The sequence below is a fragment of the Cydia amplana genome, chromosome 21 (genome assembly GCF_948474715.1).
Source record: "Cydia amplana chromosome 21, ilCydAmpl1.1, whole genome shotgun sequence".
NCBI classification, from domain to species: Eukaryota; Metazoa; Arthropoda; class Insecta; order Lepidoptera; family Tortricidae; genus Cydia; species Cydia amplana.
The window spans coordinates 4,292,222-4,316,789 of record NC_086089.1 but is presented as its reverse complement, the minus strand read 5'-3'; the positions used below and the strand labels follow the sequence as shown (position 1 = coordinate 4,316,789).

At 38.1% G+C, this 24,568-nt stretch overlaps 5 protein-coding genes across 5 annotated transcripts in view; 2 read left to right on the top strand and 3 right to left on the bottom strand.

The window, feature by feature from the left end:
- Positions 1–11,439, bottom strand: part of LOC134657837 (putative divalent cation/proton antiporter TMEM165) — a 53,781-nt gene extending 42,342 nt beyond the window's left edge. Inside the window, exons 1-2 of the mRNA XM_063513414.1 lie at positions 11,269–11,439; positions 10,133–10,248 (exon numbers count right to left, since the gene is read on the bottom strand). Of these exons, the coding sequence (XP_063369484.1) occupies positions 10,133–10,240 (108 nt within the window). The 5' untranslated portion in view covers positions 10,241–10,248; positions 11,269–11,439. The remainder of the gene's footprint in view (positions 1–10,132; positions 10,249–11,268) is intronic.
- LOC134658185 (disintegrin and metalloproteinase domain-containing protein 10-like) overlaps positions 1–24,568 on the bottom strand; it is a 392,100-nt gene that overhangs the window by 346,471 nt on the left and 21,061 nt on the right. The gene's annotated exons all lie outside the window — the stretch shown is intronic.
- Positions 11,923–18,701, top strand: LOC134657872 (uncharacterized). The gene is given in 9 exon segments (XM_063513453.1): positions 11,923–12,135; positions 12,220–12,337; positions 12,945–13,104; positions 13,555–14,047; positions 16,186–16,283; positions 16,868–16,984; positions 17,174–17,291; positions 17,363–17,575; positions 18,509–18,701. Coding segments are annotated over 9 exon segments (1,665 nt in total). The 5' UTR covers positions 11,923–11,972; the 3' UTR covers positions 18,694–18,701.
- LOC134657848 (splicing factor 3B subunit 5) lies at positions 14,598–14,989 on the bottom strand. Its single transcript, XM_063513427.1, has one exon. The coding sequence runs from the start codon at positions 14,919–14,921 to the stop codon at positions 14,664–14,666; it is 258 nt and encodes an 85-aa protein (XP_063369497.1). The 5' UTR covers positions 14,922–14,989; the 3' UTR covers positions 14,598–14,663.
- Positions 18,876–22,534, top strand: LOC134658186 (bifunctional peptidase and (3S)-lysyl hydroxylase Jmjd7). The gene is made up of 9 exons (XM_063513795.1): positions 18,876–18,977; positions 19,055–19,205; positions 19,480–19,635; positions 20,135–20,308; positions 20,845–21,075; positions 21,119–21,183; positions 21,230–21,334; positions 21,648–21,782; positions 22,317–22,534. The coding sequence occupies exons 1-9, from the start codon at positions 18,887–18,889 to the stop codon at positions 22,532–22,534; spliced, it is 1,326 nt and encodes a 441-aa protein (XP_063369865.1). The 5' UTR covers positions 18,876–18,886.

Here is a 24,568-nt window from a genome sequence, read left to right as displayed (position 1 = left end):
AACAAATATAAAAACCGGCCAAGTGCGAGTCGGACTCGCACCATCAACAAAAAATAGAGCAAAACAAGCAAAAAAAACGGTCACCCATCCAAGTACTGACCCTGCCCGACGTTGCTTAACTTCGGTCGAAAATCACGTTTGTTGTATGGGAGCCCCACTTAAATCTTTATTTTATACTGTTTTTAGTATTTGTTGTTATAGCGGCAACAGAAACACATCATCTGTGAAAATTTCAACTGTCTAGCTATCACGGTTCGTGAGTTACAGCCTGGTGACAGACGGACGGACGGACAGCGGAGTCTTAGTAATAGGGTCCCGTTTTTACCCTTTGGGTACGGAACCCTCGGTGGGCGAGTCCGACTCGCACTTGTCCGGTTTTTTTAACTCTAATCAATTCTGTGGCCCTAGTGAAAAAGGGTACAAGTCTCGCGCAGCTTAGGTGTAAAAGGGACCCTTAGACCCTTTTTCACTACGGCCACAGAATTAATCTAGTTCGTTGTATCATACATACCTATTGTATACTTATTAATACCGGTACTGACAGAACTGTATGTGTTTTACTAGGTTAAGAGACTTAGTTAAGTGCTAGACATACATTTCTCTGTTATCTTACTTATATTATCAGCACCGAAGGTCAAAACGACTCGTCTCAAATGATATTTTCACACGAATAGGTGGATACAATTTGCGAAAGTAATTTATCACAATCAGTTTTACTAATATTACTCGTAAGTAATATAGGTACGTATATAGCTGGTCAAGCAGATCTTGTCACTAGAAAAACGCGGCAAATTTGAAAAATGTAGGCGCGAAGGCATATCGTCCCATAGAAAATTTGAATTTCGCGCCTTTTTTACTGACAAGATTTGCTTGACCAGGTATAACTTGTATTTTTATACAGGTAGAAAATGGCTCTTTACGCATTGTTAAGTACCTAAGATATATATGTAATATTGTTATGCGGAAACCTGTTAAGTAAGAACCTGATTTATGCGATAAATAAATCGTAACTGTTTATACGACAACGGTTTCACTCAATTTTTTGTCGCTATTGGCGACATGTTTCGGGCCCTTCGGGGGTCCATCCTCAGGCTCGAGTGCTCGCGGCGACTGCAACTAGTGTCGTATTAAACAGTTTAAAATATGTCTCACGAAAGTTTAATATCGAAAACTACATAATGTTAAAAAAAGTCAAAAAATTACGAAATACTAAAATATTAACTATAAAATTATTGAAAAACTGGTTGTCTATTGGGTTAACTATACCTAGTTTCGCCCACTAATGTCATAAGTCATAACTATCACATAGGGAGGGAAGTGAAAACGCAAGAATTTACCTAATTATTATACACGCAACTAACAACTATCTAATTTACAAAACGTTCAAAACTGAACCAGCATAAATAGACCTCGTAATTCGTAGGAACTGTGGGTGTTCAGAGTTCTCATGCTGGTTTAGTATGTTAGTATGTGTTATGACATAACAGTCCTGCGTAATGTTTATAAACATGCCCTTGCCGTGTTAAAGAATGGTTGCAAAAGCGATGGCGAGTAACGTACTCTGGCTAACCAGGGCAACGTGACATTTTGATTCAAAACTGAAAATAGATGCAACTACTAAAAATCGAACAGGTGCGAGTCGTACTCACCCACTGAGGGTTCCGTACAATATTTTTTTCTTTATTTCATACAAATTTATAGTTTTGAGATTTTGTCCTGTACTTGTTGTGTATTACTTGCCAAATTTCATAGTTCTAGGCTAACGGGAAGTACCCTATAAATTTTGATTCTCTTGAGAGTGTCGAAATTTACGTTTTTTTGCGGCATAAACGGTTGTATGTTTTTTTAATGTTAACTTACAAGTTTGATTTTTTCACAGCTTCAAGCTATAGTTTGTAGCTTTCTAATAGACCCCGACGGCTACTCCTATTGTCTATTGTTAGTAAAACCGCTCGTGCCACGTTCCACAACCACCTGCATAAAAAATCGCTCGTTCACTTTACCCAGGTAATTGAATTACAACTCCTATGGAAATTGCAATAAGATTCAAAATGAACTAATGGATAAATATTTTGTACCGATGTGTGTGGTCATTACTTCGGTTACTGAGTGCCGGCGAGTCGAACGTTACAGAACCAGTCTAAAATGTGTCATTGAGATGCGTATAGTTTGTAGCTTTCTAGTAGACCCCGAAGGCTTATCCTATTGTCTATTGTTCAGTAAAACCGCACGTGCTACTTACCTGCAAAAAAGGGTCTTCATTATTCTATTTGGCACCTGAGCGCGGGCTAGTCCAACGCTCAAAAAACCAGTGTGGGTGCGCTCTCCGATAATGCGCCTTTGTTACGCATCTCGATGACACATTTTAGACTGGTTCTGTAGCGTTCGACTCGCCGGCACTCAGTAACCGAAGTCTGACCGCACACATCGTAACAAAATATTTATCCATTAGTTCATTTTGAATCTTATTGCAATCTCCATAGGAGTTGTAATTCAATTACCTGGGTAAAGTGAACGAGCGATTTTTAGGGTTCCGTAGCCAAATGGCAAAAAACGGAACCCTTATAGATTCGTCATGTCTGTCTGTCTGTCTGTCTGTCTGTCCGTCTGTCCGTCTGTCTGTCCGTCCGTATGTCACAGCCACTTTTCTCCGAAACTATAAGAACTATACTGTTGAAACTTGGTAAGTAGATGTATTCTGTAAACCGCATTAAGATTTTCACACAAAAATAGAAAAAAAAAACAATAAATTTTTGGGGTTCCCCATACTTTGAACTGAAACTCAAAAAAATTTTTTTCATCAAACCCATACGTGTGGGGTATCTATGGATAGGTCTTCAAAAATGATATTGAGGTTTCTAATATCATTTTTTTCTAAACTGAATAGTTTGCGCGAGAGACACTTCCAAAGTGGTAAAATGTGTGTCCCCCCCCCCCTGTAACTTCTAAAATAAGAGAATGATAAAACTAAAAAAAATATATGATGTACATTACCATGTAAACTTCCACCGAAAATTGGTTTGAACGAGATCTAGTAAGTAGTTTTTTTTTATACGTCATAAATCGCCTAAATACGGAACCCTTCATGGGCGAGTCCGACACGCACTTGGCCGCTTTTTTATGCAGGTGGTTGTGGCACATGGCACGAGCGGTTTTACTTAACAATAGACAATAGGATTAGCCATCGGGCTCTATTAGAAAGCTACAAACTTCAACAAAGGCGCGTTATCGGAGAGCGCACCTACACTGGTTTTTTGAGCGTTGGACTAGCCCGCGCTCAGGTGCCAATTAGGATAAATAAGGTAAGTAGCAAGTGCGGTTTTACTGAACAATAGACAATAGGATAAGCCTTCGGGCTCTACTAGAAAGCTACAAACTATACCGAAGACCTAAATATATGGTTTTAATTTCAACTCGATACCTCCACGCGTTCCCGAGATAAAGGGTCTCGACAGACTGACGGACGGACAACAAAGTGATCCTATAAAGCAGCGGTCGACAACCTGCGGCCCGCGGGCCGCATGCGGTAGTCTATCATCTGGAATAGCATCACTGCATGGGCAATGTTTATCAACATGTCCTTCTCTTTGTCTAGCGGCGGTACTAACAATAAAACTAGCTAACCATCGATACACCTTATGTCTTAACAATAAGACCCACTTGCACCGTCCCACTAATGCGGGGTTAAGTGGTTAAACCGTTTACCCAGTGTAAAATTGTACTGGTAACCATGGTAACTCCAGGTTTAAACGGTTAACCCCGGGTTAGTGAATGGTGCAAGTCGCCCTAAGAAGGTTTACGTCTTGTCATTGTCAGTGAACAGTGACGATGGGACTGTCGCCATCAGACATTATATCGGAGTGCCCGTAGCTCACAAATATCTGAACACGCCTCTATTGTTAGAGTGGGTGTTCAGATATTTTTGGGCACGTCGGCCGCTCCGATATATCTGATGGCGATGATGGTACGCGATGCTATCTTAGGGGCCATCCATTAATTACATCACACGTTTAGGGGGAGGGAGGGGGTCAAGAAAATGTGACATATTGTGACATGGGGGAGGGGGGAGACACAAACTTTGTGACGTCACTTTAACTTCATCAGTAATCGAAAATTTATTCAAATTATTTTATTCGCTGTACATTTAAATAACAAGTTTTTAAAACGATAATCGTTTTTATTCATTTAATTTTCTTTGCTAAGCAGTTTTGGGTTATAAAATTACTAATATTTATATCGTCAAAAATATTTTAATAAAATATTAATAATACTTAGGTACTTACTTAATTCGATTTGGCGATTTCGTAGAAAAAAATGTGACGTCACACTAGGGGGGAGGGGTTTGCCAAATGTGACCAAGTGTGACAAGGAGGGGGGGAGGGGTCAAAAAACCTAGAAATTCGTGTGACGTAATTAATGGGTGACCCCTTAGGGCGTGCGGGCAAATTTGACCAAGGCCGACCTTGTGCGGTATCGATTAAGCAATCAAAAGCGCGGATTCTCGGTGATACGGCCATAAATATAGAACAAAACTACTATGGATTAGCAGAGGTCAAGCATTTTAGTTCAAAAATTTATAGATGGATATGTGACAGTTCATAAAGTTACTTTCAAAGAGAATATAACCACTACGTGTTACTTTCTAATTCTAAGGCTACTTCAGTCCTATTTAAAAGTTTGGCGAGCCTAGTTGTCTAACTAAAAGTCTGTCAAGTTTTTATTGGTATGTGACATGTTTGAATTAACTATCGCCATTTGACCCCTAGTCTAGCCCATTTGACAATATTTTCAGCCAAATATTTGTTCACGCCATGTATCTTTTTCCTGATTTATTAACGGCCCTATCTTAATAGCAAAATCCCAATGGAACTTAAGTCTAATAAGCAATACAATAAGGTTATATGAGTTGTGAGTTAAGTTACGTTAAGTATGAACAATGGCACAGTCGCCATCAGAATTATCGGAGCGGCCGATATGCTCAATATTATCTGAACACTCACTCTAGCGCCTTGACAATAGAGGCGTGTTCATATATTTGTGAGCACCTTGGCCGGTCCGATATATCTGATGGCGACTGTATCTAACGAATCCGAAATACTGCAGGCTAGATAAATACCCGAGTAATTATGACCTTAGACTTGTCTATTGCATTATTTGCATTCAATCGAATGATTAGTTATTAACCGCAATTTTTCTAACGAATCGAGGTCATTCGATCACGAAGGTAATTACGATAAAGGGGTCATTGACCGATAACCCGATTATATTACTGTCTGTCACGAATTTGTATCTAAGTAATAAACAGAAATAGTTTGCGCGAGAGACACTTCCAAGGTGGTAAAATGTGTGTCCCCCCCTGTAACTTCTAAAATAAGAGAATGATAAAACTAAAAAAATATATGATGTACATTACCATGCAAACTTCCACCGAAAATTGGTTTGAACAAGATCTAGTAAGTAGTTTTTTTATACGTCATAAATCCCCTAAATACGGTACCCTTCATGGGCGAGTCCGACTCGCACTTGGCCGCTTTTTTAGGGTTCCGTACCCAAAGGGTAAAAACGGGACCCTATTACTAAGACTCCGTCCGTCCGTCCGTCCGTTTGTCACCAGGCTGTATCTCACGAACCGTGATAGCTAGACAGTTTAAATTTTCACAGATGATGTATTTCTGTTGCCGCTATAACAACAAACACTAAAAACAGAATAAAATAAAGATTTAAGTGGGGCTCCCATACAACAAACGTGATTTTTGACCGAAGTTAAGCAACGTCGGGCGGGGTCAGTACTTGGATGGGTGACCGTTTTTTTGCTTGTTTTGTTTGCTATATTTTTTGTTGGTTGTGTTTTTTTTTAAATGGCGGAGTTGTTAATAGATAAGTGGTCTACGCTATACGCTTTCCAGCGGGGTATACCTAGTCTATTTTTTTATTCGGTAGACTAAAATGACATTTCATAGTATGAAATGACATTTTATGTTCATACTATGAACTGTCATTTCAGTCTACCGAATAAAAAAATAGACTTTACGCGTGTACAATCAACAAATTAAGCAATCGCATGCCCTCAAATCGTTAGCGATTAGCTAAGTTTCCCAGATTGTTACACGGAAATAGTGCATAATGACACATGATGTTCACGTGCCTTATCACGGTGATGAGTTGATGACAATGATGACATCATGACTGGCACACTCAAAAGAAAAAAGAAAATATTTACAAGGACGGAACGAATTATAAAATTTAATTTGCATTAATGTACGAAAATCTATCTGTAAAGCGTCTCCTCTTGTCTTGATGACCAATGAGTAACATATGTATATCTCGAATGTCTTCGCTTCCAAGTGTGACGTTCGTAAAATGTAAAATGTTGTTTGCCGCAAAGAACAGTAAACAACATTTTACAGACAAGAGTGCTCACTCCATACATCAGTTCAGACTATTAATTTCAGTGTCTACATCTAGCATCGAGTAGCGGAACTATCAGTACTGCTACTTGGCAATAGATGTAGCACCGACCGGAAAGTCTAATCTCAACAGCATAAGACTTTCCGGTCGGTGCTACATCTATTGTCAAGTAGCAGTACTGATAGTTCCGCTACTCGATGCTAGAATTGCTAGATGCTAATAGTCTTTTTGGTACTAAAACTGATGTATGGAGTGAGCACTCTATGTATTTTTTTCTCTATGATATAGTCTACCAACATTAATTTAAAAGAGACATATAGATTTAAGTTGCGGTTTTCCGTGCTGGGGAAGTACCTACTTAAAATAAATGAAGGCTTATGTCAGCACTATAAAATGTACCTACTTACTATTCTTAATACCTAATCTTATGCTCGTACAGTCACCACACGGGATTGTTACGCTATTTAGAGTCCTAGCTAAACTGGTTGTTCCATACTTACGCTATGGAATGCCCAATTTAGCTAGAACCCTAAATGGCGTGACAATCACGGAGCGTGACTGTACCTATAGTATTTTAAAGAAAGACATTTTAATTTTGTAGTCAACTCTACTATACTTGGTCAAGCAAATCTTGTCAATAGAAAAAGGCGGCGAAATTGAAAAATCGCGGGTTAGTAACACTACGTTTGAATTTGACGACACATTCTAACAATTGGGTTATAAAAAGAAAATAATACTTCTTTTTATAACCCAATTGTTAGAATGTGTCGTCAGTACAATGATTTAGCATCACAACATAGAGACATCGACATTTTCAACTCACGGCTAGCGGTTTTCAAGAGGCAAGTCGTTAAGGTTCTTAGCCATCATACTACACAACAACAATAGTAAGCAATTTAACATGTTAAGATCATTTATGTAATTTAATAATTAAGTCGATTTAAAGATATTTTTATTTCTCAAAAAGAATAACAGTAGTAGTTAAGTAGTAGTGTTTTTTTATAATTTTAGGATAGTTTTTGCTCGTTATTATTTATTGTTCTTGCTGTGCTCACTTATTTTGGGTGGCATTTCTATACAAAGCCTACCACTTTTATTGTAATCATGTATTGAATGTCGTCTGTAAAGTGTGCCTTATAAATAAAATAAAATAAAATAAAATTGTTCGAAAATCGCGTGTCATTTATATTTTATCTGTGAAACTGTTTTGTTTACATTTCATTGTTGTTCGATATACATTGCTGCTTTTTGTATGTTTCCTAGGGATACCATACTTTAGTTCGCTTTACATTGCTACTGACATATCCAGCTTGACAGACTATAGCAGCAACACTCCTAACTAGCCATTAAGGGACCTTATACCTATCATTGCAATAAGAATAAGGATTGTAAATTTTCAGCTATTACTGAGGACAAGACAAGGACATTAATTGCCGGGTTAGCACTAATTGTCTTGTACGTTATTATTTCGCGGATTAGCAAAGTAGGTAATATTTTTATTTGTTGTAAGTAGGCAATAGACAATCTAGAGTTTTTATCACATATTCGTAATGGCTGACGTCATATCCTGCACATATTGTTTGTTCAAGTAATGCGGGACAAAACCGTGTGGCTCATCTTTTTGTGTCTCTGTAGGTATGTAATTCGTCACACATATAAATGATAACACTTAACTACTTTTTGCGAAGAAAATACACCTCTATATCTATACTATACGAGTACACAGGTACGTACTTCATTTCATACAACAATTCTTGTCTAGTTGAATAGTTTTTCAATAATTAATAAATAACCATGCACCGATGTGCAAGTTGCGGAGTTTATAAAAAGATGGATAAGTTATTGGGAATTTGTCTGAAGACTATAATATGTGCTATAATATGTCCGAAAAATGTTCAAGAAATATTTCATAATTTCGAAACACCAGAAAAAGTCTGTCTCTAGTCAATAATAATACGCATCAATTAAGTAAACTTTAAAGATTAAAATGTATTTTCTTATGTTCAGTAAAAATCATTAAAATAAATATTTAAACTGCGTTTGGTTTTTCAAAACAGAAATAAATTATACATAATTACTTTTAATTTGCCGCTTTGACCATAAAATTTTTAGTTCTTTATAAAATTTCAATATCACAACACTGCGCTAGCGCTTTTGACAACAAGCGCCATCTATGAAAGTTGTGTGTAATTACCTCCTTTAAATAAGCCGCTAATCCTACATGTTACATTCTTAATAAGAGCGCTCTGACTCTGAGGAAAAATTCCTAGTTATTATTGTTTTCCGCTTGTTGATTTAATTCTACCACAAAATTATCTTAAATATAACAATAGCTACGTTGTCCACGCTGCATACGAGCGCCATCTCTGGCAGTTGTAATGAACTATCTCCAATAATTAGTAACTCTGTAGCTAATCGTCAGATTCACGTGTTCTAATTAGAACCTGTAAGTGTATACAAACGTGACGCACTAGAAAGATAATCAACATGAGTGCGCTTACACATAGGTAATATAGGTACCTATGAGATACAGTCGTAGGTTAGTAGTTCTATAAGGAACCTAACGTATCTAGTGGGTCCTCGCGTAATTTAAACCTCACGAATCCCCCATGGCCACTTTGAAAATAATCCAAACACTAGATCAACAATAAAATCCCTACTAATAGTTATTAATGTTATTATAAATGCGAAAGTAGGTAACTGTATGTCTGTCTGTTACCCCTTCACGCTTTGAACGCTGAACCGGTTTACATAAAATTTGGTATGGAGATAGTTTAGTTGAGGATTGTTTCTGTTTTTATCAATCATCATCATACCACACAGACATTCGAGCAGAAACTAATTTTATATCCTCTATCCGGCCAGACATCAAACCTTGCCAAGAAAAATGCAATTTTGATTTGTCAAAACAAAGATTAAAATTAAAATGGAACAGGAGACCTTTTTATAGGTCTCTGGGCGGCTAGAGGATATAATTGAGGAGTTTCTTTTCAAAAGGGTTTATTTTTTCTGGGAATCTATTTCTAAATTGGACCTTAAGTTTTCTTGAGCAAGGTTCTCTCTAGAAGTACCGCTAAGAAAAACATAAACCCTTTTGAAAAGACACTCCTCAATTATGAATTCTGCCGCACCAACAAAATAGCACCTTTGTCAGAAAATAACACGTTTATACAGCCTTTTATCAATGCAATATCACTTGTGTGGATAATCTTACCATTAGTCAAACCATAAACGGTTAAATGCCTTGATAAGCAATGTCACGGCTATAAACTGCATGCATAGTCAATATTTGTGTGGTGTAAAATTATTACTGATGTACAAGCAGTTTTTTTCTTTTCTGATTTTACTCATAAAATAACATAAATAAGATCTTATCTAATTCATATTAGAGCGCCAGATAAAATTGATTTAGACACAGTACAATTTTCACGTATGGAACTGTCTGGTAGTGCCTAACTGAAGTTTCAGTTTCGGCAGATTTCAGCATAATAATTATGTTTCTTGAAACTAGAGCAAAACCAAACCTCTGGTTTAATAAAAAGATAAGAGTTTTGGAAAAAAATCATTAATGGCTCATCATCACATTTAAAATAATTTGCTTGATTGTTTTAAATTCTATTTAGAGGAGGAGGAAAATATTCCTTTATAAATATTATTCCAATTGTATAAGTAGCCATTAGCAACTGGTCGGAAGTGTCGGAACTAGTAGGCAGATAAACCTTACCTCTGTAGCAGCTGTTGATGACATTCCCTGTGCATCGCTGCCCGCGGCTATTGCCCACGTCACCGCAAACGCCATGGCGCCCAAAATATATGACCGTCTTCGCACCATGATGATCACTGCAATTAAAGTATTTTGACTGTGTGAAGTGCTTCTACTTTTAAGAGGTGACATTTAGGATTAAGGATTTCTTTACAAGTGCATGAGATTATGATTCTATTTACAAATGAGACAGATTATCACAAGATAATCCTGTAAGTCAAGTCTTTACAAGTTTACATTGTACAATAATTGTTCATTGTGCAAGACAGAATGTTTGATAACATGATGTGCTTTTTAATACTAGCAATAAAAAATGTTTTGAAATAATGGGTACCTAAATGGAAAAATTTATGGCATTGGACAAGACTCGAAACATCTATGATACCAGCCAAGAGCCAACCAATAACAACTGACCTACCAAGAGTTACAACTTATGCATAGTAAAAAAAAAAAAAAAAAATACTTTATTATTAAATCATTATATAAAATCTACTAGTACCTTGAAAGATGTACCTATTTCATTTCACAGTTTAAAACTAAATGAGCTGCAGTTAGTTTATAGTAAAGTTTCCTCAATCTATTATTATTAAAATGATGATAGCTACAAGGCAGTTTTGACAAAGGGTGCTAAAAATGACTTACATATCGTAAATTAACATTCAGTAAACCGCATACCAGTGTACAATACATTGTTTGATAACGATTGACATATATAAAATTTATTATGATATAGGTACTATTACTTAACAAGGGACCTATCAATATTTTATATTATTAACATAGTTTGAAGATCTTAATAGTTTTGGTAATTACATCGATAGAGATTATAAAAAGCACTGAAGAAAAGAAAAGTCAAATGGCTAGAGAATAGAATAGTGATAGTTGAGGAGAATGGAATGTTACAAGTTATGATGTTGCTACGAATTTACAGAAAGGGAGATGACTAAAATGAACAAATACTGAGTTATAAGTTCTAGGATAAGGGGAGTTATCATAGCAGCAACTTAATACATTGCTTTCGGTAGGAAAGTAACATTATTTCAGTAAAATCGTTGAAACGTCACCGGTATTAGTGAATGTGGCGATTGCCTGCTCACCTTATCTTCACTCTACCTACTCTTCAGATCACTTGTTAGATCAATAATACTATATTTCTATCACGACTATACTATTGTCACATTCCTTGATTATTAATATAAAAGTAATAACTGGATATCACATGAAAACACACATTTTCAGGAACACATCGCGTTTCCTAAATTGACATGACAGATGATAGATCCGTTTTGATGTTTATGTTGGCAACTTGGCACTTGGCAAGGTCCATTTCAAGGCAAGTCCACAGAATCGTAGAATTTTCAAATAAATAAATAAATCAATATCGAATTTAGTTATATTCCAGATTTTAATACTCGTAGCTACTAAAATGAATCTAAATAAAAATATTAATTGATAAAATAAAAATATCGATCGTTATAGTTTGTCAAAGGACTGTCTCATTTCAAACATAGCATAGACAGAGATAATCATACTATCTTTGTCTTACACTAGTAATAGTACCCAGAAGAAAAGGATGAGTATAGTTTTCCTGGTGCTTACTGACTGACAAATTGGTTTGACCAACTATAAATCTGCCGAGCAATATTATAAAAGTTAAGTAAACTAAACGTTAGGTTGTGCGAGTAGCAATAACAAAACGCTTCAAAGTGACGGCCAACGGTGCCGTGCGGTGACGCCGGTGACTGCGGTGACGGGCGGTCACAAGTCAACAACTTGAATTATAACCCCTAAAATAATCAGAATGCCTCTCGACTATCGTAGATTTAACGGCCCAGAAGACAGTGTATCCTATAAACGTTTCACAAAAGACTATTTCAAAACCTACGACGAGCTGCACAAAGATTTATTAAACGACAAAGGGTCACGGAAAGATGGGCGCGCTCTATCCGAAGCCCGAAGCATGTGTATGTTTTGTACGTGTTTACTATTGTGAATGAGTAAATATTTTATTGAAAAAGTGTTATGCTAATAGCGTAGTTTTCTTTCAGTTGCGAGGACAGACATGGTATCACAAGCAAAGGGGTCGGCATATGTAGAATTGAAGAAAACTAAAGTTGTATGTTCTGTTTTTGATCCCAGAGAAATACCCCACCAGAACGAGTTCAGGTTTGTTGTTCCTTATCGCACATAGTTTTCCTATTCATTATTAATTCATATGTGGTATGGAGAGTCATACAAAACTGACATAATATTATTAATATTAAGTATTTAACCCACAGATGGTATTTGTTAGTTTTTTTACACATTCATTGTAAACCACAAAAAAATATTAATATACCACGGTCCCGACTATCGGGTTGTACGGCCTGGGAACGAAATCATAAAATACCCAATAGTTATAGTTCGTTTTTTTAGGATTAGAAATAAGGTAAACAATCTTGATGTGTCTTAATTGAAAAACACATTTTAAAAATAAGTTACGGTAAATATGTAACAATTATGAATCTAATACGATCTTTTATAGTTTTCTGCTTTCATAAGTAATAGTTATTGATTTTTAAAAAGTGTTTTTCAATTAAAAGACATGTCAAAATCGCTTACCTTCTTTCAAGTTCATTCTAATGCTTAAAAAAAACGGAACGAACGAATAGGTTTTCGGCACTGAATGTGTTAATTTTAGTTTAGGATTTATGCCTAGTTTCAATATTGTTTATCACCAAGTTAGATGTGTATTCCTCAATTTTGGCTTTAAATTACCGTATGTGTTCAACAGCCAACTGGGTCAATTGTACTGTGAAGTCAAGTTTGCTCCATTCTCGTGTCCCCGCGAACGCCGGCCGCACGCGCCGGACACTGAAGAGAAGGCATTGTCTGTAGCGCTGAGACAGGCGCTGGAGCCAGCGGTCTGCAGGCATTTGTTTCCTAATTACCAGGTAATTACTAGCCTTGTATGCAGTTAGAGTAAACAACACAACAAACTGTGCAAGCATCATTTTAAACATAATTCCATAGAAGTTTTATGGTTGATTTAGACAGAGACTATTTTGAGACACCTAAGTTACAGCCTACCTACAGCACATATTCAGACCGTTTAGACAATTACTATTTTCAGCCGCCTAAATCTTGCCGCCAGTGACCAGCAAACCGACATTAGTAATTTACACGTGCCTTTTCAGGACCAGTCATTAGCAAAAAAAAATAGGCGTCCGAAAAATAGGGGCGGGGCAGCGATGCGGGCATGAAAAAATGGCACGAAAGTGTCTATACGTGCCTATTTTAGTCTTTGTCTAAACCTACCTATGTATGTTCAAAATAACACTTGTGCAGTAATATGTTGTGATGTTTGTGTGTTGTGTTGTGACATATTCTTGCGTTTGTTTCAGATTGATGTCTTTGTCTACATTTTGGAACACGACGGAGCCTGCCTAGCAGCAGCCATCAATGCGGCAGGCCTAGCATTAGGAGACGCTGCAGTCCCCATGTACGATATAATCACTGCTTGCTCCTTAGCTGTCATCGGAGACAAGACATTTATAGATCCCACCGAGGCTGAAGAGCATGTAGCCGTAATGAGCCCAGGATACAACACTAACCATGGAACGGTCACCATGTCTATGTTATCAGGGTTAAAACAGATATCGGACTTCAGATTGACGGGCTCAATGGATGTTGAATTTACAACAAACGCTATGGAGATTTTAGAAAAAGAGTGCGATAGAATTGTTCCAAATATACAGAAGGTTCTTGTTGTAAATGTTGTGAACCGTTTGAAACAACAGGCAGTTTTAAAAGAGGAAGCTAAGAAGAGGGAAGAATCGTTGAATGTGAAGATGGAGGAGTGGAAATCATTATTAAATGCTGGATGAAGTTTATATTGTGTTTTATTAAAAATATCCTTATGAATACTTATGATAGCTTTTTTCGGAGCTGTTTTTTCAGAACTGTTCTTTTATACACGTAAGTTGGCAGTATCAGTTAAATATTTTGCAAAATGTTATGTCCACAATTACCATATCCCACAGTGTCGGGTGCAGAAATGTTTTAACACTAGCCAATAATTTGGTAAAAACTGTAAACTGCAAACTATTTTATCATTTCTAGCCCCATTTACAGCTTACTACCTAAATTCATAATTTGTCATTTCTGCACATGACTGATTTATACAGAAAAATTTAAGAAAATTGTATATTAATTAAACTTAATGATCTGTACTGGAAGTACCAGTCCTCTCATTTCTATTTGCTACACATTTCCACTAATTAACACATTCAGTGCCGACAACCTGACTATCGGGTATTTTATGATTTTGTTCCCAGGCCGGACAACCCGATAGTCGGGATCATGGTACTACATCTTTATATGATGAAGTTTTTGTGGCCTGGCGCGAATGTCTTGTTTGGCTGTGTGGCAATGAATGTGTTAAATGTATTCCAAACTAAGAGAATATATGAACAGATTTAAAAAAACAGCTTAGTGCACACTTAGAATTAAATTAATCTTCAGGCTTCTCCGGCGGCGGGCCGCACGGCTGCAGCATCTTCTCCATCAAGTTGAACTTCACTCGAGCTTTAGACTCATTTTCTACGATAGCAAAGTAGCTTAACAAGTCTGGATGTCCCATGTAACTGCAGCACGAATCCCTGTGCTGGTTCGTTAACCATTCGTACTTCGTGGTGTCGGCGTGACCGGTACCGATGTATTTGCTCTGAAGATGCTCTAGCTGGCTGTGGATATTGTATCTTTCACCCATTTTAACACGGCTTGGGTATTTCTAGGTTATCTGGTTGATAATATAACACGAGATAATTCCAACGTTAATTTTACTTTATAACGTGTAAAGTGTCGGTAATTATTTAATGTCGAAAAAGATGTTACTGTGTTAAAATATAGTATAAAATAAAATATCAAACAAGCTACACGACACAGCAAATCAAACAATTGGTACTTTTTTTTAATGGCTTGACAGCGATGTCAGATTCGGATTCCGGTATGTTAGTATAGAAATACTTTTCTTAGAGCTGGCAATACCAAAATTACCATGGAAACGGCGCTATTTTCAAACTGAATCGATCGATAGGATTCTCTTATTTATATTTACATTTTTAGGGCATTTCAATTTTTTAAAATGTTAAAAGGTTGTCGGAAATCCAAATTAAAAGACATAATGCAAAATGAAGAAGAACTTCGAAAACAAGCGAAAGATATTCTTCGTAAAAAGCAAGCCAATCAAAAAAGGGTGACACATCTATTTTTGCATGAGAAAGGCCTGACTGAAATAGTAAGTTATTACACTTATTACCATTTAAATTCTTTACGCATTCGTGAATAATATACAGTAAAGGGCAGATTCCTGGGCCTTGGGCTGGGTCTAGCACAACAGTTTCAATGTTTAACTGCGAAAAAGATCAAGAATTTGATCATGCGACCTTACTTTCAACTTTTAAAGCTAAATAGATCCACCCTTGTATACAAAGTAATGTAAGTATTGACCCCGGCGGGGCCGGATCTAGGGTAGAGCGAGTGGAGCGGCCGCTCTAGGCGCCGGATGGTAAGAGGGGCGCCAAAATGGCAAATGAGAAAAAAAAGTTTTCAAAGGCGCGAGTGTGGCGAGGGGGGGGGGGGTGAATACGCTTGAAAACTTCAACGAAGGGCGCCAAAACCCGATTTCGCTCTACCCTGATCAAGGGCTCGGGCCGGCACTGACCCCTGTAACCCATACATACTGTTATTGACTTTCGAGACTTATGGCATTAATTTTCTTTATTTATGGCAAATACTTAAATTAACATGCTTTATTTGTATGCAGCCCAAACCAAAAAATCCAACGCATATTGTATATGCTTACTATCACAGCAATCAGATAACATTGATTGAGAACCTAGATCTTTTATACAACTTGACTCATTTACATCTTCAATGGAACAAAATAAACAAGATCCAGGGTCTGGAGAAACTTCACAAGTTAAAGAAGCTATATTTGAGCCATAACAGGATCAGTGTGGTTGAGAATTTAGAAACTCTGAAATATTTGGAAGAACTTCATATTGAGAAGCAAGATGCCAACAACCCGGACGGGCTGTGCTTTGATCCCAGAACTATGATAGCCATTGGGGTAGGTATGCATGTAATTTCTTATTTGCATATTGTTTTATACAGGATTAAAACCAGTAGTTATTTGTTAAGGTACCTATACGACAGAATAAATAATAGTACTAAGTAAAGAAGACTCACTCTCTAACAAAACGCGTCTGCCACGATCAGCACAGATATGGCCGCTAGGTGGCGACAGCGCCACGTGCGGCTTATGGCTTTCCCCAAAATTGGGGCCGAACGGATGTACTTTTAGCTACCTGTAGCAAAGCGACGAAATCGCGGAGTGAGACACGCCTGCCTATACCAGTAATGATCTCTCTTCTACTACCCGGCCAATGAAATTTTAATTATTTATTCAGATCAAGATGTAGTTATTCAATAATTATGTTGATTCATAGAGACCTGTTCTGTTCGGATAGAGAATAGTCGTGGAATGTATTGGGCCCCATACATTCCACGACTCTTCTCTTTCCACACAGACTCTAACTTAGGGAGTTCATTTTTGTTTAATGAGCGATAGTTTCTGGTATGATTTAGTTTAGCAACCTACTTTACATAAAAGTTTTTCTTGGTAAGTTATATATAATTTTTTTTTCTTTTCAGCCATCGTTGCGAATTTTGAATGTATCAGAGAACAAGCTGACAGATGTTGCATGGGCTAAACCACTCCGTCGATTGGAAGTGCTGATAGCCAAGAAGAATAACCTAAATGATTTTTCCGTGAGCGCTTTTGTTTTATAATTCCTAGTTGCCTGAAATAAAGATTTCATTCAATTCATTCATTCATTCATAATATTTCCATGCTTACAAATGTTGTCCACGTAAAAGTTGGATCAAAAGAAAAGAAGTGATCAAAACAATAAACAGATAATTAATAAAGGCTAAACTACATTTAACGATTACTTTCAGGATGTCGCAGATGGCCTTTGCACATTGATATCACTAGTGGATGTGAATTTCTTAGGCAACCCAATGACCAAAAAACATCGATATAAGGAAACAATCATAGCAAGATGTTCGCAATTGCGTAAGCATAACAATACAGCTCAGTTACTTAATATTTTTCTTTAGTTTGCCAATAATTTGATCTTATTTCAGGAGTCTTAGATACAGTGGTCTTGCACACTGCATCCAAAACTTTCCTCCGAAGTTTTGATAAAGCCCTGCGACTACGCCAAATGCACGAAAATAATAAAATCAGCATGACACAACGAGGCGTAGATGAATTCCTCGAACTTAATATGTTGCCGGGGCCACGAGCTCATAGCGCCATCACTATTGCCGAGACGGAGAAGAACCGAAAATCGAATGGTTAGTTTTATATTTTTTATTTTCCCCTACTTTTAAAGATATTTATCCCTTATTAAACCCCTGTTCACAATGGGCCATCGCCGGCCAGTCCAAGGGACGCAGCCATGCGGTAGAATGATATAGCAATATCACTTGCTCCCTCTAACGCATAAATGCATCCCCCAGAATGGCCCACGCTGGCTCATTGTGTACCTGCCTTTATATAGACTATTAAAAGATTCTTTCTCGCTCTGACTTATGGGTGCCACGCACCAAGGTCACGGTGCGGTGCGATAGTGTGTTATCACTTTAAAAGCTGTCGCAGATGGGCGTACCGGATCGTGACCTTGGTCCAGTCAGCATATTTCTTTCTCGCTCTCGCTTACAGCTGCGTCCTTAATAGTGATAACACACTATCGCACCGCAGCGCGACCTTGGTTAGTGTGTTACCACTTTAACGGACGTACGGGGAACCATTGAATAATTTTACAACGAAAGCTTTTTTAATTTTACAGCTGGAAGAGATCCCTTACAGGGATAAGTTCGCCTTTGTACCTTTATTTCTGTAAACATTATGTAAACCTGTGTTGTGTACAATAAAGTGATTACTACTACTACTACTACTACTAAAAACTATTCAATGTTAGCATGTCCCACACAGTTTAAATTCGATTAAGGGGAACCACCTTCCACTTGATCGAACCGGACCAAGTTCATGGTCCGGTACGCCCGTCTGTTACAGATTTAAAAGCTACAACAGACTATCGCACCGCATGTCGACCTTGGTGCGGTGCGGCGCACGTATCGATAGTGTGTAAGGTGGTCGCCGTATGTGCGTTAAGGACACAGCTATAAGTTAGAGTGAGAAAGAGATATTTTGACCGCACCAAGGTCGCGGTCCTGTGCGATAGTCTGTGATGGCTATAAAATACAACGAAACATAAATATTTTCAGTGACCGTAGTCGACGCTACCAGCAACTTAATGCCACGCAATTTTTGGAATAGAACATTACCATCTCCCAACGAAACTATAGCTCCTCCGAGTGAAGCACAGAAAGGAAAAGAAGCTTTTACTGACTCCTATGAGCAACCACTTAAGGGAATCTTGAAGAAACCCATGCCTATGAAATATATTTAATAATTTATAATATATGTAATTAAATTCAAAATTAAATTAAGTTGCTTTGGATTTAAATAAAAATAGTGTGTTCATTTTAACTTATTTTTCAAGAATCCAAACTAGCACCGATTAAAAAAAATTGCTGTCAATGTCAATAGTGTCAATGCAGTTTTTGGTTATGTTTACATGATAATAAATTCAGTGTATTTTTATGTTATTATGTCTTAAAATCGAATTAAGGAAAGTCATGACTAGTAGTATTATTACTGATGCTTTTAACGTCCTCCACGAGGAGTCGTCAGGTAACAGTTGATATATTTAAAAAGTAAACTAGATTGTTATAGGAGTATGTTTTTGTTAAGATTTTTTCATATTTTAGATCTATATTTGGGCGAGAGTCTGCCTGAAACACGGGCATTAGAGCCTCTAGAGTTCTTCAGAGAATATGTATCAAAGAACATACCAGTCATCATCAGAGGAGGCTGTGCTAACTGGCCGGCAACAAACAAATGGAATGCTGCTTATTTTAGGTAAGCAAATTAAATACCTTCATTCAAAGCGGTTAAAACCAATGTTGAATGAAAGAATTTGGGGTGATTGGGGCTCAAGCGGTTTGGGCATGACTCATATGATTAGTGTATTTCTGGTAAAGATATTTTACGATATTTTGGGATTAGCCAGAAATAACAACGAATAGTGCCTTTATTGGCCAATTTTACCTGACTAAAGTGTGATTTTCTTCTTAGCTTTAATCTCCCAAGTTATTGCTGGTTATCAACTTATTTCCTTGAATTAATGTTCCAGGAAAACAATACCAGATAAAACCGTGACAGTAGCCGTCACACCCAATGGTCTCGCTGATGGAATCACCACCAATGATGAGGGGAAGGAATATTTTGTCATGCCATTTGAAGTGGTGATGACAATGACAGAGTTTTTAGATCGCTTAGAACAGAAAAGGTATGTGAAGAAGAAATACAAACAAATGTATATAAAATAAAACTACTGCCCTTAAAATTTATAGTTTATGATGGTTCATTATTAATGATCGGACACCGGTAGCATTTTATGTCATTTTGACGTGCAACATAATGACTAATTGCTCGTTTAAAAGTATAAGAGTATTACGTTGGACATCAAAATGACATAAAATGCTACCGGTGTCCGATCATTATTCATTATATTGCCCTACAATCTTTACCCATAGGGTAACAAATTCAATCTATTCAACTAAACTTTGTTGTTACACCTAGCTGCCGCCGTACAAACAGCAACACTCTTAATTGTCCATTGGTGGACCTTATGCCTATTATAATAAGGTCCAACAATGGATAGTTAACAGTGTGGGCGAAGGTCTCATTTTAAAACAATATTCTGAAAAACATGAAATTGAACAGGAACATTCAAGTAACATTTATTTTAGTATAATTGACTTGATATCACAAATGTTTTTCCACAGAGAAAACTATATACCATACATACAGAAACAAAACTCCAATCTAACGGAAGATTTCAAAGAACTATTATGTGACATACAATCAGAAATACCCTTTGCCAGCGAGGCATTCAACAAGTCACCGGACGCTGTCAACTTTTGGATGGGAGATGACAGGGCTGTGACATCAAGTAAGAAATGAAAATTGTATACTCGTTGTTTGAGACATAAGGTTACAATATCTGTGTAACTTAAGGCTTCGTCCCACAGTTGCGTTTTCCTGGCGGGGCGGGGCTTTTCCATATAAAACCGCTCACGCCCCGCTCACGCCCCGCTCGGAAAACGATCTTGTGGTGTGTCAAGCAGCGGACATTATCAGTTCTGCTAGTTGACAATAAATGTAGCGGCAAACTAAAACTCTAATGCTCGACAATTTTTAGCTAATATTATAACCGGATTACCCAGAATTCTATTTTCAACTCCTTCTGCTTATAATATTAGTTGTAAATTGTTTTAGTACCTAGTACATTTTTCGTCGGTAGCGAAACTTATGCCATCTGTTGTCAAGTAGTGGTACTGATAGTTCCACTACCTTGACATTAGATGTCGAGTAGTAAGAATATTGATGTATGGAGTTACCATACCTCTTTCTTTACTTATATTTCTCTATGACATAAGTTTCAATGATGTTGTAACAATGGATCCATTTTTATTTATCACTCACAGTGCACCTTAGACCCGTATGAGAACATCTACTGCGTGATAGACGGCTTCAAAGAGTTCACCCTCATACCCCCCACGGACCTGCCTCTAGTGCCCTACCACCGCTACCCTAGGGCCGAGTTCCAGTACAGTGGGGGTTGGGAGATTGTGCCGGTGAAGGATGAAGATGAAACCGGGTTGCCGTGGATTTGTGTTGGTAGGTATATCAGTTCATCCTCATACCCCCCACGGACCTGCCTCTAGTGCCGTACTGTGCCGTTACCCTAGGGCCGAGTTCCAGTACAGTGGGGGTTGGGAGATTGTGCCGGTGAAAGATGAAGATGAAACGGGGTTGCCTTGGATTTGTGTTGGTAGGTATATGAGTTCATCCTCATACCCCCACGGATCTGCCTCTAGTGCCGTACCACCGCTACCCCAGGGCCGAGTTCCAGTACAGTGGGGGTTGGGGGATTGTGCCGGTGAAAGATGAAGATGAAACCGGGTTGCCGTGGATTTGTGTTGGTAGGTATATGAGTTCACCCTCATACCCCCCACGGGCCTCTAGTGCCGTACCACCGCTACCCTAGGGCCGAGTTCCAGTACAGTGGGGGTTGGGAGATTGTGCCGGTGAAAGATGAAGATGAAACGGGGTTGCCTTGGATTTGTGTTGGTAGGTATATGAGTTCATCCTCATACCCCCACGGATCTGCCTCTAGTGCCGTACCACCGCTACCCTAGGGCCGAGTTCCAATACAGTGGGGGTTGGGAGATTGTGCCGGTGAAGGATGAAGATGAAACCGGGTTGCCGTGGATTTGTGTTGGTAGGTAATATGAGTTCATCCTCATACCCCCCACTGGCCTCTAGTGCCGTACCACCGCTACCCTAGGGCCGAGTTCCAGTATAGTGGGGGTTGGGAGATTGTGCCGGTGAAGGATGAAGATGAAACCGGGTTGCCGTGGATTTGTGTTGGTAGGTATATGAGTTCACCCTCATACCCCCCACGGGCCTCTAGTGCCGTACCACCGCTACCCTAGGGCCGAGTTCCAGTACAGTGGGGGTTGGGAGATTGTGCCGGTGAAAGATGAAGATGAAACCGGGTTGCCGTGGATTTGTATAGGTATGTATATTTCACTACTTGTTAACTGACCAATGGTATAAGTGTTGCTGTTAGCCAGCAAAATTGATCATGAAATTCATGAATTACTGTTTATTAAAATAAACATTTGATTTTCACGCCATCTTGTTTCTACCGTCAAATAAAAACTTACATCATACCATAGAGAAAAAATACACAGAGTGCTCACTCCATACATCAGTTTTGGTACCAAAAAGACAATTATTTTCATAGTCGACATCTAGCATCGAGAAGCGGAATTATCAGTACTGCTACTTGACAATGTTGCACCGACCCAAACATCTAATGCTCAACAATTTTCAGCTAATAATATAATAACCGGATTAGCCGCAACTCTACTAAAACAATCCTTTACGCATTTATTTCAGATCCCAAGCAGCCAGATTACAAGAAATACCCCCAATTCAAGAAGGCCCACAAATACAGCGTGAGTCTAGAGAAAGGCGACTGCCTATACTTACCCAGCCTTTGGTTCCACCACGTCACGCAAAGCCACGGGTGCATAGCTGTCAACTACTGGTACGATATGGATTTTGATATCAAGTATTGTTATTTTAAGATGCTGGAAAAGATGTGTAAGTTTTAGTTTGTGTTATAGGTAAACCAGAACTTTGGGAGTATTGTCAAGAGGGCGCTCGTTTTGAATTTTATATAGCAACAATTTGTATAATGGGGACAATGGAAATTGGCAGATGATTTTTGTTTTATTCCGACAACTTTAATAAGTGCGAAGTTTGATGATTGGATATTTCTGCGGTTGTTACGCTTTAATGGCTGACTCGATTTAGATAAAATGAATAGCGTAAAGTCAATAAGTAACGCAAGAGTTATAAGTAAGAATTTATATAGATAATTTTACAAATAAAATTATTTAACGTACCAAATATGTTCTATTCAGCATAGTTGAAATCGGGATCTAAATATTCTTCAGTCATGAAGGAATTTGACTCGTTCTCAACATTATACTCAAAATCGGAATCTAAATATTCTTCAGTCATTAAGACATCAACCAAATCGTGACGACCTGACTATAGTGACATTTGTCTATAAGTTTGAAACTTACCCGTCAATTCACATGCTAATTTCGTTATGTTTTTAATGGAAGTAATTTCTCTCCCGCACGTTTTTTTCCAATAAATAACTATACTTATACACTATTTACAACTTTTTTCTCTATAAAATCTAAAACTTTCGGCATGATTATTGCAGTCTAATAATAATTCACACGAAACTAGACAAAGCAATGTTTACATTGTCAATATTGACAACTATCATAGAGGGTAGATGTTGTCTATTATTAAAATTGTTGCCATTGCTAGAAATTAGTACCAACAAATTTCCGTAATATGGCGCACCCTCAATAGATCCTGGTTCACCTATACGTTTGTTATATTTTGTTAATAAATGTTTTAATTATTGTATTTTTGAGAGTTTTATTCCTAGTTAGATGTATGTACCTGGGCGTTTTTTTTTGTTGTCCCCTACACTTTTTTTTCAAATTTGGGATTTTTTATGTTATTTCTACTCAGAATCACGAGCTCTTTCTATCCTAATAGGAGAAAAAAAGTGTCCCAAAATTTCCATACATTTTTCGATCTTTCCATTACGCGACCGCCATACAGTCTATGAAAAATGGTGACGGAATGGAAATAAAAACCTTAGGACACTTTTTATCTCCTATTAGGATAGAAAGAGCTCGTGATTCTGAGTAGAAATAACATAAAAAATCCCAAATTTGAAAAAAAAGTGTAGGGGACAACAAAAAAAAACCGGCCAAGTGCGAGTCGGACTCGCGCACGAAGGGTTCCGCACCATCAACAAAAAATAGAGCAAAACAAGCATAAAAACGGTCACCCATCCAAGTACTGACCCCGCCCGACGTTGCTTAACTTCGGTCAAAAATCACGTTTGTTGTATGGGAGCCCCACTTAAATCTTTATTTTATTCTGTTTTTAGTATTTGTTGTTATAGCGGCAACAGAAATACATCATCTGTGAAAATGTCAACTGTCTAGCTATCACGGTTCGTGAGATACAGCCTGGTGACAGACGGACGGACAGCGGAGTCTTAGTAATAGAGTCCCGTTTTTACCCTTTGGGTACGGAACCCTAAAAAAACGCCCACCTATTAAAGATTGAGGGCGTCCGCAAGGTTGGCGCGGGTGCACGGAGCGGGCGCACGCACGCGGGTCCATTGTAGGTAAAATTCGTCGCACGCGTCCGCGCTAGTTAGCGTTGCCCATACTATTTTTTGTTAACCCGCTTCGTGCAACCGCGCCAGCTAGCGGACGCCCTGAAGGGTTCCTTCCAGAATCCGATTCTAACCAAAGGAAGAGTAGATGAGGTAAACGTCCCAGTAATGCTCGTACACAATAGATGACACTGTTCTTTTTAGGGTTCCGTAGCCAAATGGCAAAAAACGGAACCCTTATAGATTCGTCATGTCTGTCTGTCTGTCTGTCTGTCTGTCTGTCTGTCTGTCCGTCTGTCCGTCTGTCCGTCTGTCCGTCTGTCTGTCCGTCCGTATGTCACAGCCACTTTTCTCCGAAACTATAAGAACTATACTGTTGAAACTTGGTAAGTAGATGTATTCTGTGAACCGCATTAAGATTTTCACACAA

What these genes read in the sequence shown, in the direction of transcription:
- LOC134658186 (XM_063513795.1), top strand. Translation starts at nt 18,887, where the DNA reads ATGTTATTATGTCTTAAAATCGAATTAAGGAAAGTCATGACTAGTAGT. An exon ending in GCTGTGACATCAAGTAAGAA is followed by an intron (nt 20,309 to 20,844) that starts ATGAAAATTGTA and finishes ACAGTGCACCTT; the next exon opens with AGACCCGTATGAGAACATCT. An exon ending in GTTGCCGTGGATTTGTGTTG is followed by an intron (nt 21,335 to 21,647) that starts GTAGGTATATGA and finishes AGGTAATATGAG; the next exon opens with TTCATCCTCATACCCCCCAC.
- LOC134657848 (XM_063513427.1), bottom strand. Translation starts at nt 14,921, where the DNA reads ATGGGTGAAAGATACAATATCCACAGCCAGCTAGAGCATCTTCAGAGC.